The sequence below is a fragment of the Bufo bufo genome, chromosome 5 (genome assembly GCF_905171765.1).
Source record: "Bufo bufo chromosome 5, aBufBuf1.1, whole genome shotgun sequence".
NCBI classification, from domain to species: domain Eukaryota; kingdom Metazoa; phylum Chordata; class Amphibia; order Anura; family Bufonidae; genus Bufo; species Bufo bufo.
The window spans coordinates 506,809,195-506,826,092 of NC_053393.1; the positions used below are offsets into that span (position 1 = coordinate 506,809,195).

The 16,898-nt window shown below is 45.6% G+C and overlaps 2 protein-coding genes across 4 annotated transcripts in view; one reads left to right on the forward strand and one right to left on the reverse strand.

The window, feature by feature from the left end:
• The window catches only part of YME1L1 (YME1 like 1 ATPase), a 69,032-nt gene extending 67,865 nt beyond the window's left edge, over positions 1-1,167 (reverse strand). For both annotated transcript variants that reach the window (XM_040434372.1, XM_040434371.1), the window contains exon 1: positions 1,023-1,167. In XM_040434372.1, coding sequence (XP_040290306.1) covers positions 1,023-1,055 — 33 coding nt within the window. In that variant the 5' untranslated portion in view covers positions 1,056-1,167. The remainder of the gene's footprint in view (positions 1-1,022) is intronic.
• A 2,473-nt stretch (positions 1,168-3,640) lies between these two features.
• MASTL (microtubule associated serine/threonine kinase like) overlaps positions 3,641-16,898 on the forward strand; it is a 60,881-nt gene continuing 47,623 nt past the window's right edge. For both annotated transcript variants that reach the window (XM_040434373.1, XM_040434374.1), the window contains exons 1-2: positions 3,641-3,877; positions 16,498-16,635. In XM_040434373.1, the coding sequence (XP_040290307.1) occupies positions 3,683-3,877; positions 16,498-16,635 (333 nt within the window). In that variant the 5' untranslated portion in view covers positions 3,641-3,682. The remainder of the gene's footprint in view (positions 3,878-16,497; positions 16,636-16,898) is intronic.

Sequence of the window (16,898 nt, forward strand, 5' to 3'; positions counted from 1 at the left end):
ATGCAAACCTAATAAAGAGCGCGCGGACAGCACCTGCTGTATTAGGGCTCATGCACACGACCATTGGGTGTATGGCAGATCCGCAAAACATGGATACCTAATAGAACAGTCCTCTCCTTATCCGCAATGCGGACAATAATAGGACACGTTCTATTTTATTTTATTTTCTTTTTTGCGGAACGGCCACGGAATGTACATAGAGTTATTTCCGTTTTTTGTCATCCCTTCATCTGACTGGTTGCCATGTAGAAATGTCGGGGTACCTGTTGCCAGCATCTGGACCCATCGAGAACTGCTGATCGCTCCCTCAAAACTGATGGAAGCTAGCTCATCAGCAAATATACAACCTCTCTATACGCCGATCTAATGGTTCTCCCCTATACTGTGGGGAGGGGGAAAACACGTTACAATTGGGATGGCCCTTTAAGCCTCTTACTTTAGTGGTACGCTGAAGTATATCTGTCAGACGGGGCCCCTAGGGACACAATGCTTTCACGGCATATACACTAAATGGACGACGTGGTGCGAACAGAGAGAACTCCGCGGGAGATTTATTAAACTGGGGTAAAGTAGAACTGGCTTAGTTGAACATAGCAACCAATCAGATTCCACCTTTCACTTTTGACAGCTCCTTTGGAAAAAGAAAGCTGGAATCTGATTGGTTCTACTTTACACCAGTCTGATAAATCTCAGACCTCCAGCTACTGGCTGCGCTACCGCTGATGTGAACTACTACCCCCAGCATGCCCTGACAGCCAATCCACTGTCAACACTGTCCCAGATGTGAACCCCAACACCTATGGAGGGTCACCATGAAAACCAGCTCGACCTCCAGTCAGACTCGAGTCCCACCAGAAGACCGTGTGTACTGCAATCACTTCTGCCGGGCATGTGGTGGACTACAAGTCTCAGCATGGCTCGTCACGACACCTCTACGTCACTTGTTTGGTGACGGACGCGGCGCCTAGGAATCTTCTGGAACGGGACGTGGTCACATGACGCGCTCCCGTGACGTCACTCACCTGCGGCTGCACCGTGCTGCTGAGCGAGAACATGGCGTCCGCACCCCGGGAATTCAGCCCGGTTTACACAGTCTCTCCGGCCACTCGCCGCAACCCGGCGTGATGTAACAAAGGTGACCCGGATAACCCAGCAGTCAGGAACTTCCGGGTTGATTACGTCACTTCCGGATCTTTCTACGCTGCAGTAACCATGGCGACAGCACTCTCGCTGTCATTTGCATGACGCAGCTGTGTGAAGCAGGCCCAGCAGGGTCATGTTCACACAGGATAGACTTGCTAGAGGGAACTGTATGGATTTTGTAGCTACTCTAGGGTACAAGTCCATGGCATGAAGACATATTTCTGCTGTGGATATAACACCTATAATAAACATGTTGTGGTCCAAAATCTGTGCCCTTCCCCCAGTTTCTCCTCACCCCAGGTGGTTCAGCCTGCGCCCTCATGCCCTGGGGATCTCCCCATTTTTTCTGGAAGGCTCCCGGATGTTTTAGGAGAGTTGGCATGTATATGTACTCGGCAGCGGGGTGCTCACCCATGGGAAGGAACGGGGGAGCGTTGGGGGTAACCATCAATTTACAGAAATAATAGGTATTAAAGGGCATCTGTCAGCAGATTTGTCCCTATGACACTGAATGACCTGTTACATGTGCACTTGGCAGCTGAAGGCATCAGTGTTGGTCCCATGTTCATATGTGTCCGCATTGCTGAGAAAAGTGATGTCTTTATATATGCAAATGAGCCTCTAGGAGCAACGGGGGCGTTACCGTTACACCTAGAGGTTCTGCTCTCTCTGCACTTTGACTTTACAAGAAGTCGTGGCCAGGTGTGATCATATTTAGGGCGCATTCACACGAACGTGGTTTGGTGGACCCATTCACTTCAATGGGCGCGTGCTGTCCGCATCCGTTGCTCCGTTCCGTGACCCCCGCAAAAATTATGGATCATGTCTTATTCTTGTCTATTTTACGTACAAGAATAAGTATTTCTCTAATGGGCCGCAAATTGTGGAAGGCACACGGGCGGCAATTTGCAGACCACAAACGTGTGCATGAGCCCTTACACTGCCTGGTCCTGTCAATCAAAGTGCAGAGGACGCGGCAGTTGTAGAAACAGCGGAGCCTCTAGGCCTAGGTGTAACGGCAACGCCCCCGTTGCTCCTAGAGGCTCATTTCCATATATTAAAACATAATTTTTCTCAGCAATGCGGACACATATGAACATGGGACCAACACAGATGCCTTCAGCTGCCAAGTGCACATGTAAGAGGTCAGCCAGTGTCATAGGGACAAATCTGCTGACAGACGCCCTTTAGGGCTCATGCACACAAACATATTATTTTTCCGGTCCGTTTTTTCCCTGGTCCGTATGCAGAACCATTCGCTTCAACGGGGCTTGAAAAAAACGGAAATGGCTCCGTGTGCATTCTGTGTCTGTCTATCCATTCCGCAAAAAAAAATAGAACATGTCCTATTATTGTCCCTTTGCCGACAAGGACAGGCATTGTTACAATGGATCCGCAAAAAAAAGATGCAACACTGACGTTACACAGATGTCATCCGTTTTTTGGTGGTTTTTTTTTTTGCACATCCGTGTTTCGCGAACTGCAAAATACATACGGTCGTGTGCATGAGCCCTTAAATGGGTTTTCCGAGAGTTTAATACTGGATAGGTCATCAGTATCAGATTGGTGGGGGTCCGATTCACGATCAGCTGTTTGAGGTGAGGTCACGTCCATCGATCGCGTGATCTAGGCGCAGCTCAATCCCTTTCAGGTGAATAGGGCTGAGCTGCAATACCAAGCACAGACACTATCCAGTGGATGGCGCTGTATTTAGTAAGCTGCGTGGAGGCTGTGGCGCTCGCCAGAGCTCTGCGGCGGGGTCCGACCCCACCGATCACATACTGACGACCTATCCTGACAGACTGTATAGACCCAAGACCCCACAGCAGCGTAGGGTCCAGTATATGCAGTGCAGGAGTCAGGACCTCCGATCTGAACTATCTGTATGTGTGTGAATCCACGCCAAGAATGGACAGGACACCTCTTTTTTTTTCTGTGATGCGGTTTTTAAAATCGCATGCGAAAAAAATCAGCGTGGTATGGATTAACAGGCAGATTTCCGTTCTGTATACGTTTTTGGGGAGGATTTTGGCACAAAGTCTGCGTCCAAAATATGGCGTGTGAACCCGGCCTCATGGTTTGGTAATCCAAGGCTGTATTAATGGCGGTGCGGACTCCCATCAACAACAATGGGAGGAGAATTTCCCCACAAGATATGATCTGAGGTGAGGGATTTAGATAAATGGGGAAAAGGAGTTGTTAGGAAACAAATTATGGGAATATTAGGGAATTGTCCTCTAAGCAATTGTCTGGAGTACAGGTGCATGACATAGGTGAGAGCTCAGGCTGGTGTGCGGAGACAGGCCGGGCGGTGAGGAGAGTCACAGCATCAAGAAGGAACTTGTTCGATTTTCGAAAACAAACATGTGGGCTTGTGCCCTGAGTAAACATGGCCGCTATCGAGGGGCGTGGTTAGAAGGAACTCTCTACAGGGATTGATTTTATTGGTAGGGAGGGTCGGTGACGTCACGTGGAGGCGTGTCTTGAGTTTAAACTGCTGCGGCGCGTCGGCGAGGTCTGGCGTAAATAAACTGGCAACATGGGGGTGACGGGAGCGCTGGAGGCGGCGGCGGAGAAGAAGGGGGACCGGTCCCTGTGCCGGGAGAAGAAGATCGCCGTGCCGCACCCGCCGTCCATTGAGGACTTCACCATAGTGAAGCCCATCAGCCGCGGCGCTTTCGGGAAGGTGTACCTGGCTCGCCGGCAGAACAACAGCAGGCTGTTTGCCGTGAAGGTGAGACATGCTGAGACTTGTAGTGCTCCAGCGGATGTAGTGATGATTCTCCCAGCATGACCTGGGAATGTTGGGAGTTGTAGTTCTGTGACAGCTAGAAAACCACTGGTCCGACTTCAGTCCATTATTGCGGCTGCGCAGCGACTTGTGACAGTAAATGAGTGAATGTCACTTCTCATGATGGCGGATGTCGCTGGGGTCTCAGCAGGACCTCTCTTACTGCCATCTTATGTCCCGTGACGCCTTAGGCTGCGTTCACACACAGCCGATTTATTTGGCAGTAATTTTCCTTGAACATCAGTTCCATTTATCGGATTGGGGTTGCTTTGGTGGATTTATGAAAGCCCCGGTCGGGGGAGGTAGTGATGTTATCAAGTAAAACCTGATGAAAGGTCCTCTGTAATGTGATGGAAAAGGAATCCAGCCAGCAAAGGAAGCAATATGGACGATCACAATACATTAGTAAGGCCTCTTTCACACTTGCGTTGTCCGGATCCGGCGTGTATTTGCCGGAATTACAAGCCGGATCTGGAAAAAACGCAAGTGAACTGAAAGCATTTGAAGACGGATCCGTCTTCAAAATGCGTTCAGTGTTACTATGGCACCCAGGACCCTATTAAAGTCCTGGTTGCCATAGTAGGAGCGGGGGAGCAGTATACTTACCGTCCGGGGGTCTCCAGAATGACGTCAGAGCGCCCCATGCGCATGGATGACATGTCCATGCGATCACATGATCCATGCGCGTGGGGCGCCCTGACGTCACTCTGGAGCGCCCCGGGAGCCGCACGGAAGGTAAGTACACTGCTCCCCCGCTCCCCGCTACACTTTACCATGGCAAACAGGACTTTAGCGTCTTGGCAGCCATGGTAACCATTCAGAAAAAGCTAAACGTCGGATCCGGTAATGCGCCGAAACGACGTTTAGCTTAAGGCTGGATCCGGATTAATGCCTTTCAATGGGCATTAATTCCGGATCCGGCCTTGCAGCAAGTGTTCAGGATTTTTGGCCGGAGCAAAAAGCGCGGCATGCTGCGGTATTTTCTCCGGCCAAAAAACGTTCCGTTCCAGAACTGAAGACATCCTGATGCATCCTGAACGGATTTCTCTCCATTCAGAATGCATTGGGATAATCCTGATCAGGATTCTTCCGGCATAGAGCCCCGACGACGGAACTCTATGCCGGAAGAAAAGAACGCAAGTGTGAAAGAGCCCTAAGTGCCTTGTAGTAACTGATCCATTCAGAACGGATCCGTTTGTATTATCTGTAACATAGCCAAGACGGATCCGTCCTGGCACACAATAGGCCTTATTCACATCAGCGTTCAGCCTTTCCGTTCTCTTGCTCTGTTATAGGAGCAGGAAAACGGAAAGGATGGATTCGGCTCATAACTGAGCCGAGCGGAGCCCACGGACCTCATAGACCCCCATAGACTATAATGGGGTCCGTTAGGTTTCCGCTCAGAAGATGATTTTGGAGCGGAGACAAAAGTCCTGCAGTCCTCCTATAACAGAGCAAGAGAACGGAAAGGCTGAACGCTGCAAAATACAAATTTTTAAGGCCCCTTTCACACGGGCGTTGCGGATTGGGACCGGATGCGTTCAGGGTGCGTTCAGTGAAACTCGCACCACTTTGCAAGTAAGTTCAGTCAGTTTTGTCTGCGATTATATTTAGTTGTTAAGTTTTTTCCACGCGGGTGCAATGCGTTTTGATCCGTTTTTCACGTGCGTGATAAAAAAACTGAAGGTTTACAAACAACATCTCTTAGCAACCATCAGTGAAAAACGCATCGCACCCGCACTTGCTTCCGGATGCAATGCGTTTTTCACTGAAGCCCCATGGGGCCAGGGCTGCGTGAGAAACTCAGAATATAGAACATGCTGTGTTTTTCACGCAACGCAGAACTGATGCGTAAAAAAAAAAAACGCTCATGTACACAGACTCATTGAAATGAATAGGTCAGGATTCAGTGCGGGTGCTATGCGTTCACGTCACGCATTGCACCCGCGCGGAAATCTCGCATCACTTATGCGTTGCGTGAAAATCGCAGCATGTTATATATTCTGCGTTTTTTACGCAACGCAGGCCCCATAGAAGTGAATGGGGTTGCGTGAAAATCACAAGCATCCGCAAGCAAGTGCGAATGCGGTGCGATTTTCACGCACGGTTGCTAGGAGACGATCGGGATGGAGACCCGATCATTATTATTTTCCCTTATAACATGGTTATAAGGGAAAATAATAGCATTCTGAATACAGAATGCAAAGTAAAATAGCACTGGATGGGTTAAAAAAATAAATAAATAATTTAACTCGCCTTAATCCACTTGCTCGCGTAGCCTGGCATCTCCTTGTGTCTCCTTTGCTGTACAGGACCTGTGGTGAGCATTAATTATAGTTCAAGGACCTGTGATGACATCACTCCGGTCATCACATCGTACGTCACATGATCTTTTACCATGGTGAATCACCATGGTAAAAGATCATGTGATGACCGGAGTGACGTCATCACAGGTCCTTGAACTATAATTAATGCTCACCACAGGTCCTGTACAGCAAAGGAGACACAAGGAGATGCCAGGCTACGCGAGCAAGTGGATTAAGGCGAGTTAAATTATTTATTTATTTTTTTTAACCCCTCCAGTGCTATTTTACTTTGCATTCTGTATTCAGGATGCTATTATTTTCCCTTATAACTATGTTATAAGGGAAAATAATACAATCCACAGAACACCGATCCCAAGCCCGAACTTCTGTGAAGAAGTTCGGGTTTGGGTACCAAACACGCATGATTTTTCTCATGCGAGTGCAAAACGCATTACAATGTTTTGCACTCGTGCGGAAAAATCGCGGGTGTTCCCGCAACGCACCCGCACATTTTTCCGCAACGCCCGTGTGAAAGAGGCCTAACTCTTTTACTTATCCAGGCCGTTCTGAGATTGTTTTCTCGTCACATATTGTACTTCATGACACTGGTAAAGTTGAGTCAAAATATTTCATTTTTATTAACAAATAGCAAATTTACCCCAAAAAATAAAAAAAATTGCAATTTCCAAAATTTCAATTTATCTGCTTTTAACCACCTCAGCCCCCAGTGCTTAAACACCCTGAAAGACCAGGCCACTTTTTACACTTCTGACCTACACTACTTTCACGGTTTATTGCTCGGTCATGCAACTTACCACCCAAATGAATTTTACCTCCTTTTCTTCTCACTAATAGAGCTTTCATTTGGTGGTATTTCATTGCTGCTGACATTTTTACTTTTTTTGTTATTAATCGAAATTTAACGATTTGTTTTGCAAAAAAATGACATTTTTCACTTTCAGTTGTAAAATTTTGCAAAAAAAACGAGATCCATATATAAATTTTGCTCTAAATTTATTGTTCTACATGTCTTTGATAAAAAAAAAATGTTTGGGTAAAAAAAAAATGGTTTGGGTAAAAGTTATAGCGTTTACAAACTATGGTACAAAAATGTGAATTTCCGCTTTTTGAAGCAGCTCTGACTTTCTGAGCACCTGTCATGTTTCCTGAGGTTCTACAATGCCCAGACAGTACAAACACCCCACAAATGACCCCATTTCGGAAAGTAGACACCCTAAGGTATTCACTGATGGGCATAGTGAGTTCATAGAACTTTTTTTATTTTTTGTCACAAGTTAGCGGAAAATGATGATTTTTTTTATTTATTTTTTTTCCTTACAAAGTCTCATATTCCACTAACTTGTGACAAAAAATAAAAACTTCCATGAACTCACTATGCCCATCAGCGAATACCTTGGGGTGTCTTCTTTCCAAAATGGGGTCACTTGTGGGGTAGTTATACTGCCCTGGCATTCTAGGGGCCCAAATGTGTGGTAAGGAGTTTGAAATCAAATTCTGTAAAAAATGACCAGTGAAATCCGAAAGGTGCTCTTTGGAATGTGGGCCCCTTTGCCCACCTAGGCTGCAAAAAAGTGCCACACATGTGGTATCGCCGTATTCAGGAGAAGTTGAGGAATGTGTTTTGGGGTGTCATTTTACATATACCCATGCTGGGTGAGATAAATATCTTGGTCAAATGCCAACTTTGTATAAAAAAATGGGAAAAGTTGTCTTTTGCCAAGATATTTCTCTCACCCAGCATGGGTATATGTAAAATGACACCCCAAAACACATTCCCCAACTTCTACTGAATACGGAGATACCAGATGTGTGACACTTTTTTGCAGCCTAGATGCGCAAAGGGGCCCACATTCCTTTTATGAGGGCATTTTTAGACATTTGGATCCCAGACTTCTTCTCACGCTTTCGGGCCCCTAGAAGGCCAGGGCAGTATAAATACCCCACATGTGACCCCATTTTGGAAAGAAGACACCCCAAGGTATTCAATGAGGGGCATGGCGAGTTCATAGAATTTTTTTTTTTTTTGCACAAGTTAGCGGAAATTGATTTTATTTATTTTTTTCTCACAAAGTCTCCCGTTCCGCTAACTTGGGACAAAAATTTCAATCTTTCATGGACTCAATATGCCCCTCACGGAATACCTGGGGGTGTCTTCTTTCCGAAATGGGGTCACATGTGGGGTATTTATACTGCCCTGGCATTCTAGGGGCCCTAAAGCGTGAGAAGAAGTCTGGAATATAAATGTCTAAAAATTTTTACGCATTTGGATTCCGTGAGGGGTATGGTGAGTTCATGTGAGATTTAATTTTGTGACACAAGTTAGTGGAATATGAGACTTTGTAAGAAAAAAATAATAATTTCCGCTAACTTGGGCCAAAAAAATGTCTGAATGGAGCCTTACAGGGGGGTGATCAATGACAGGGGGGGTGATCAATGACAGGGGGGGTGATCAATGACAGGGGGGTGATCAATGACAGGGGGGTGATCAATGACAGGGGGGTGATCAGGGAGTCTATATGGGGTGATCACCACAGTCATTGATCACGCCCCTGTAAGGCTTTATTCAGACGTCCTTATGCGTTTTGCGGATCCGATCCATCTATCAGTGGATCCGTAAAAATCATGCGGACATCTGAATGGAGCTTGACAGGGGGGTAATCAATGACAGGGGGGTGATCAGGGGTGATCAAGGGTGAATAAGGGGTTAATAAGTGACAGGGGGGGGGTGTAGTGTAGTGGTGGGTGCAACATATTACTGAGCTACCTGTGTCCTCTGGTGGTCGATCCAAACAAAGGGGACCACCAGAGGACCAGGTAGCAGGTATATTAGACGCTGTTATCAAAACAGCGTCTAATATACCTGTTAGGGGTTAAAAAAATCACATCTCCAGCCTGCCAGCGAACGATCGCCGCTGGCAGGCTGGAGATCCACTCGCTTACCTTCCGATCCTGTGAACGCGCGCGCCTGTGTACACGCGTTCACAGGAAATCTCGCGTCTCGCGAGAGGACGCGCCGGCGCGTCCACCCAGAAGAGCAGGGCCGCCGCAAAGACGCAATCCTGCGTACGGCGGTCCTGAGGAGGTTAAAACAGACAGTAATACCTCCTAAAATAGTTATTACTTTACATTCCCCATATGTCTACTTTATGTTTGGATCATTTTGTAAATGACATTCTCTTTTTTTGGGACGTTAGAAGGCTAAGGGTACTTTCACACTTGCGTCAAAGTTTTCAGATATTGAGTTCCGTCACAGGGGCTCAATACCGGAAAAAAAACTGTTTTGTCCTAATGCTTTCTGAATCGAAAGCAATCCGTTCAGGATCTCTTCCGTTGAGTCCTTTTACGGTATTTGGACGGAAAAAAACGCAGCATGCTGCATTTTTCTTTCCGGCCAAAAATCCTGAACACTTGCTGGACTGCCAGATTGACGGATCTGGTCTGCGCATGGGCAGACCTTTGAAAATGTAAAAAAAAAATCCCGGATCCGTTTTTCCGGTTGACATCGGAGAGACGGATCCGGTATTGCAATGCGTTTGTGATCCGGATCCGTCTACAAATGGTTTCAGTTTGCATACAGACTGTTGGATCCAGCAGGCAATTCCAGTAACAAAGCAAGGGTTAACAGCCAAACAAAACTCAATATTTATTGCCACGATTCTGTAGTTTACAGAAACACCCCATATGTGGTTGTAAACTGCTGTACGGGCACACGGCAGGGCGCAGAAGGAAAGCTAACGCCATATGGTTATTGAAAGGCAGATTTCACTGGGATAATTTTAAGTTGACTTGCCTATGTCACATTTGGAGACCCCCTGATGCACCCCTAGAGTAGAAACTCCCCAAAAAATTACCCCATTTTACGATTAATCGAGTATTCTAATAAGAAAAAAATGAATTAATAGACTGTTTTCCTTTATAAAAATAACTCATCAGCCCAAGTGCTTCAGTTCCGAGTGGCCACGGATCCGCTCAGAATGCGTCAGTCTGGCAGCGTTCAGCCTCCGCTCAGCAAGCGGACACCTGAACGCTGCTTGCTGCGTTCAGGTGTCCGCCTGGCCGTGCGGAGAAGAGCGGATCCATCCAGACTTACAATGGAAGTCAATGGGGACGGATCCGTTTGAAGATGACACCATATGGCTCAATCTTCAAGCGGATCCGTCCCCCATTGACTTTCAATGTAAAGTCTGGACGGATCCGTTCAGGCTACTTTCACACTTAGAAATTTTTCTAAGTTATAATGCAGACGGATCCGTTCTGAACGAATGCGAACGTCTGCATTATCGGAGCGGATCCGTCTGTGCAGACACCAGACGGACCCGCTCTGAACGCTAGTGTGAAAGTAGCCTTACTCGATTCAATCGAGTAATCGTTTCAGCCCTAGTAACATAGTACATAAGGCCGAAAAAAGACATTTGTCCATCCAGTTCGGCCTGTCATCCTACAAGTTGATCCAGAGGAAGGCAAAAAAAACAAGTGAGGTAGAAGCCAATTTTCCTCACTTTAGGGGAATAAAAAACTCCTTCCCAACTCCAATCAGGCAATCAGAATAACTCCCTGGATCGACGACCCCTCTCTAGTAGCTATAGCCTGTAATATTATTACGCTCCAGAAACACATCCAGGCCCCTCTTGAATTCCTTTATTGTACTCACCATCACCACCTCCTCAGGCAGAGAGTTCCATAGTCTCACTGCTCTTACCGTAAAGAATCCTCTTCTATGTCTGTGTACAAACCTTCTTTCCTCCAGACGCAGAGGATGTCCCCTCGTTACAGTCACAGTCCTGGGGATAAATGGATGATGGGAGAGATCTCTGTACTGACCCCTGATATATTTATACATAGTAATTAGATCTCCCCTCAGTCGTCTTTTTTCTAAAGTGAATAACCCTAATTTTGATAATCTTTCAGGGTACTGTAGTTGCCCCATTCCAGTTATTACCTTAGTTACCCTCCTCTGGACCTTCTCCAGCTCTGCCATGTCTGCCTTGTTCACAGGAGCCCAGAACTGTACACAGTACTCCATGTGTGGTCTGACTAGCGATTTGTAAAGTGGTAGGACTATGTTCCTATCACGGGCATCTATGCCCCTTCTGATGCAACCCATTATCTTGTTGGCCTTGGCAGCAGCTGCCTGACACTAGTTTTTGCTGTTTAGTTTGCTGTTTATTAAAATTCCTAGATCCTTTTCCATGTCAGTGTTACCGAGTGTTTTACCATTTAGTATGTACGGGTGACTTGCATTATTCCTTCCCATGTGCATAACCTTACATTTGTCAGTGTTAAACCTCATCTGCCACTTATCTGCCCAAGCCTCCAATCTATCCAGATCCCTCTGTAGTAGTATACTGTCCTCTTCAGTGTTAATTACTTTACATAGTTTAGTGTCATCTGCAAAAATTGATACTTTACTGTGCAAGCCTTCTACAAGATCATTAATAAATATATTGAAGAGAATAGGGCCCAATACTGACCCCTGAGGTACTCCACTAGTGACAGTGACCCAATCTGAGTGTGTACCATTAATAACCACCCTCTGTTTTCTATCATTGAGCCAGTTACTTACCCACTTACAGACGTTTTCTCCCAGTCCGAGCATTCTCATTTTATATACTAACCTTTTGTGAGGTACAGTGTCAAATACTTTGGAGAAGTCCAGATATACGACATCCATTGATTCGCTGCTGTCAAGTCTAGAACTTACCTCCTCATAGAAACTGATTAAATTAGTCTGACATGACCGATCCCTCACGAAGCCATGCTGATATGGCGTTATTTGCTTATTTCCCATAAGATGCTCTAACATAGCATCTCTCAGAAAACCTTCAAACAGTTTACCCACAACAGATGTTAAACTTACCGGCCTATAGTTTCCAGGCTCTGTTTTTGGCCCCTTTTTGAATATTGGCACCACATTTGCCATGCGCCAATCCTGTGGGACATTCCCTGTCAGTATAGAGTCTGCAAATATCAGAAATAAGGGTCTGGCTATGACATTACTTAATTCCTTTAGGATACAGGGGTGTATGCCATCCGGTCCTGGCGATTTGTCTATTTTGATCTTTTTAAGCCGCTGTTGTACTCCTTCCTGGGTCAGACAGGACACTTTTAATGGGGAATTTATTTTTACATTCAGCATTTCATCTGACAATTTATTTTCCTCAGTGAATACATTGGAGAAAAAAATATTTAACAGCTTTGCTTTCTCCTCGTCGCTCTCTGCGACTCCCCCCTCATTACTCTTTAAAGGGTCGACACCTTCAGATTTATACTTTTTAACATTTATATAATTGAAGAACATTTTAGGGTTAGTTTTACTCTATTTGGCAATTAATCTCTCGGTCTCTAGTTTGGTGCTTTTATTTGTTTTTTACATGTTCTATTTTTTTCCTTATAGTTTTTCAGTGCTTCCGTGCTACCCTCCTGTTTTAGGCTGGGTTCCGACCTGAGCGTCTTTAAAATGCGCGTTTAACGCACGTTTTTGACGAGCGTTTTTTGCAATAGTAAACGCGCGTTTGACGCGCGTTTGTGTGATTGACTGCAATGTCCTATGGCCACAAACGCGCGTCAAAACGCCCCAAAGAAGCTCAAGTACTTGTTTGAGCGTAGGGCGTTTTACAGCGCGTTTTTCAGCGCTGTAAAACGCTCAAGTGAGAACCAGGGCCATAGGGAAGCATTGGTTTTCATGTGTTGAGCGTTTTACAGCGCGTTTGAACGCGCTGTAAAACGCTCAAGTGTGAACCCAGCCTTAGTGTTTTATATGCTTTCTTTTTGTCATTTATTGCTTTCTTTACAGTTCTATTTATCCACATTGGTTTCTTTTTGTTCCTTAACCTTTTATTACCATACGGTATGTACCTCTCACAATGAGTTTTTAGGATGTTTTTAAAGATATCCCATTTTGTGTCTGTATTTGTGAGGACTTTGTCCCAGTTAGTTTGGCCTATGGCCTCTCTTAGTTGGCTAAATTTAGCTTTTTTGAAGTTTGGTATTTTTGTTCCTCCCTGTAGAAACACTCTTTTGAATGATAATTGGAAGGTTATTACTTTATGGTCACTATTTCCCAGGTGTCGCCCAACCTGCACGTCTGTTGTTCTGTCAGGTCTATTGGTTAATACTAAGTCCAGTATGGCCGTCCCTCTAGTCGGGTCCTGAACCAGTTGGGAGAGGTAATTGTCTTTGGTTATTGCCACGAACCTGTCATGTTATATTTTTATAGAGCAGGTCGTTACGGACTTAGCAATACCTAATATATGTGTATACTTTTTTTATTTTTTTAGTTTTACAGAATATCACTTTTGAAAGGAAAAAAAATCATGTTTTAGTGTCTCTAGTCTGAAGACCAAATTTTTTAAAATTATTTTTTTGGCGATTGTCTTAGGTAGGGTCTTATATTTGCGGGATGAGAGGTTTGTTTGGCACTATTTTAGGGTGTGTATGACTTTTTGATCGCTTTTTGATCGCTTCATATTACACTTTTTGTGATGTAACGTGGAAAAAATGGCTATTTGACACAGTTTTTATTTTATTTTTTAATGGGGTTTATCTGATGGGTTAAGACAGTGATGCCCAACCTACGGCCCGCGGGCCAGTAACAGGACTTTATCAGCACAGCCTCCTAGCCAATTTATTCACTGCACTTGCCTCTGTGAAATTGAAGAGAAGCGCCGTAATCTCGCAGAGGCCAGGAAGACGGTGCATGCGAACTTTGATGCCTCTGCCAGTGCGCGCATGTGCGAGATTACGGCGCTTCTCTTCAATTTCACAGAGGCAAGTGCAGTGAATAAATTGGCTAGGAAGCGGCTCTGGGTGGGGAGGAGATCTGTGGATGACACTGGGGGGGGGGGGGGGGGGGGGGGGGGATCTGTGGATGACACTGAGGGGGGGGGATCTGTGGATGACACTTGAGGGGATATAGGGGTGGGAGGTCCGATAGGTATGTGGGGGTGGGATATCCGGGAGGGGGGGGAGGGCCATACATTTTTTGCTATGGGGCCCAGTCATTTCTAGCTACGCCCCTGATTGGTAAGATTGGGCGGGCACTGGAGCGATAGAGCGCCCTGCTGTAGGAGAAGCCGGCGGGAGAGGAAAGGAGGAGGGGCCAGCTCCTGGTGGTGTCGGGCACACGGTGCAAGCATGGCGGTGGAGGATCTGACTGAAGCCTAAAGACCAGACATCAAGGTAGACCTGCAGAAGAAGGTGACAGCGCAGTATGTAATGTATACATGTGTGTAATGTATGTAGTGCAGTGTGTGATCATCACATTACACACATGTATACATCACATGCCCCCTCACAGTAATAATGCCAAGATATGTGCCCCCTTCACAGTAGTAATGCTCACACGTGCCCCCTCACAGCGTTTGCATTTCTTTCTGGCAAAGCTACCTGGTTTCGGCCCGCAAAATTTATACTAAGTCTAGTGCGGCCCTCAGACATAAAATGGTTGGTCACCACTGGGTTAAGTCATGTGGTATTTTTATAGAGCATGTTACGGACGCGGCGATGCCTAATATGTCTACTTTATTTTTATTTATTTTTTTCACTTAACACAATAGAAGCATTTTTTAAACAAAAATAAATAAATCATGTTTTAGTGTCTCCATAGTCTGAGAGCCATATATTTTTATTTTTGATGATTGTCTTAGGTAGAGTATAATTTTTTTGCAGGGTGAGGTGACGGTTTGATTTGTACAATTTTTAGGGTACATACTACTTTTTGATCACTTGGTATTACACTTTTTGTGAATAAGGCCGCGTGCACACGACCATTCAGTTTTTTGCCGTCCGCGGAGCCGCAAAAAATGGAAGCCGCCTGCCGTCAATATAAATGCCTATTCTTGTCCGCAAAGCGCGGACAAGAATAGGACATGTTATGTTTTTTTTTAGCGGGGCCGTTGAACGGAGCAACAGATGCGGACAGCACACGGAGTGCTGTCCGCATCTTTTGCAGCCCCATTGAAGTGCATGGGTCCGCATCCGAGCCGCCAAAACGGCGGCTCGGATGCGGACCCAAACAACGGCCGTGTGCATGAGGCCTAAAGGTGACAAATGATTTGGATTGCCCAATGAACGAGCGGGCAATCGGTGGCAGTATTACACTGCCAGATGATCACTAGCGAGCATTACTACAAACGCTCGTTAGCGATCATCTGCCGAAAAATCGGCCGGTGTAATACACCCTTTGCCCCTCTACCTGACCTCCAAATGACTATTGTTCTCCAGTGAATTGGCTTTGACCAGGCTGCTGATGGTCTCCTCTGGGGAGGGGGGAACACAAAGTAATCCTGTTTATCCTGGGGGAGGATTGTACATGGTCACACAATCGTATCTCCATTCATGGCCTCGTTGTATACTCCTGTATCTCTAGAAACCATGGCTGGGATTTACCGTACCAGTCTCTTCTGTCCGGAAAAAATAAAGGGAATGTGTCCTCAGAAAATGACCTATTGTTAAACATGTTTTTAAAGAATTTTTGATTCTTGGTCTGTACAGATCACTTTACTGAAGTTATCTGCTTATCTGTGATTCTAATCCTGCCTGTAATGATATCACCGCTGTGTATAAAGCTTATCTATTCTTTCCTTGTATAATGACCTCTGCACGGGTCACGGCCATTGCCTAGAAACCTCTCCCATAGAAGTCACTGAGATGTCCTCCTGTCCATTGTGTCTATGGCCCATGGGGCTGCCGTACAGCAATTTTTTTTTTTTTTTTTTTTTTTTTTTTTTTTTTTTATGCTTTTGTAAATGCTGTTAAGATCAGCTCAGGCAAGATGGCCGCCCCCATCATCATGTTCTGAAAAGAGGATAAATAAATCTACAATCTGAAAATATAAAATGAGATTCGAGAAAAAGGAGACGTGTATCTATCTGGTTTAAACTGACAGAAAAAAATAATTGGGTGGCTCTGTATGCGCGATTGTACGGGCGTTTACAAGCGCGCATACAGAGACAAAGTGAACACACATTGTCGCGCATTCCCGAAAGTCTATGTACGGGAACGCGCGACAAACGCCCAAAAAAACGCTCATGTACTTGTTTGAGCGTCGGGCGTTTTACAGCGCGATCGTACGCACTGTAAAACGCCCAGGTGAGAACCATTCCCATAGGGAAGCATTGGTTTCTCCTTGTTGAGCGTTTTACAGCGCATAGGAACGCACTGTAAAACGCTCAGGTCTGAACTGAGCCTAAAGCATTTGTGTGTCTAAAGGAATCCATGTCTTCTTCTTTCTGACAGGTGGTCAAGAAGGCGGACATGATTAATAAGAACATGGTGCATCAGGTTCAAGCGGAAAGGAACGCTCTAGCTTTAAGTAAAAGCCCTTTTATTGTACATTTATATTACTTTCTACAGTCAGCCAATAACATCTACCTGGTAAGTGCCCGATAGGTGCAGTAGTCATGGCTGCTCCTCTGAACTCCCTTCTCGACAAGTTTTACAAAGTTTTTTTCCTATGTAAAAATCTTCCTAGTATAGAGGATATTCATGTATGGAGATGCCGCTGTTGATCCGACAAGTTTCCGCTTAAGGGTCCATTCACATGTCCGTATGTGTTTTGCGGATCCGCAAAACAAGGACACCGTCAATGTGCATTCTGCATTTTGCGGACCGCACGTCGCCGGCACTCTCATAGAAAA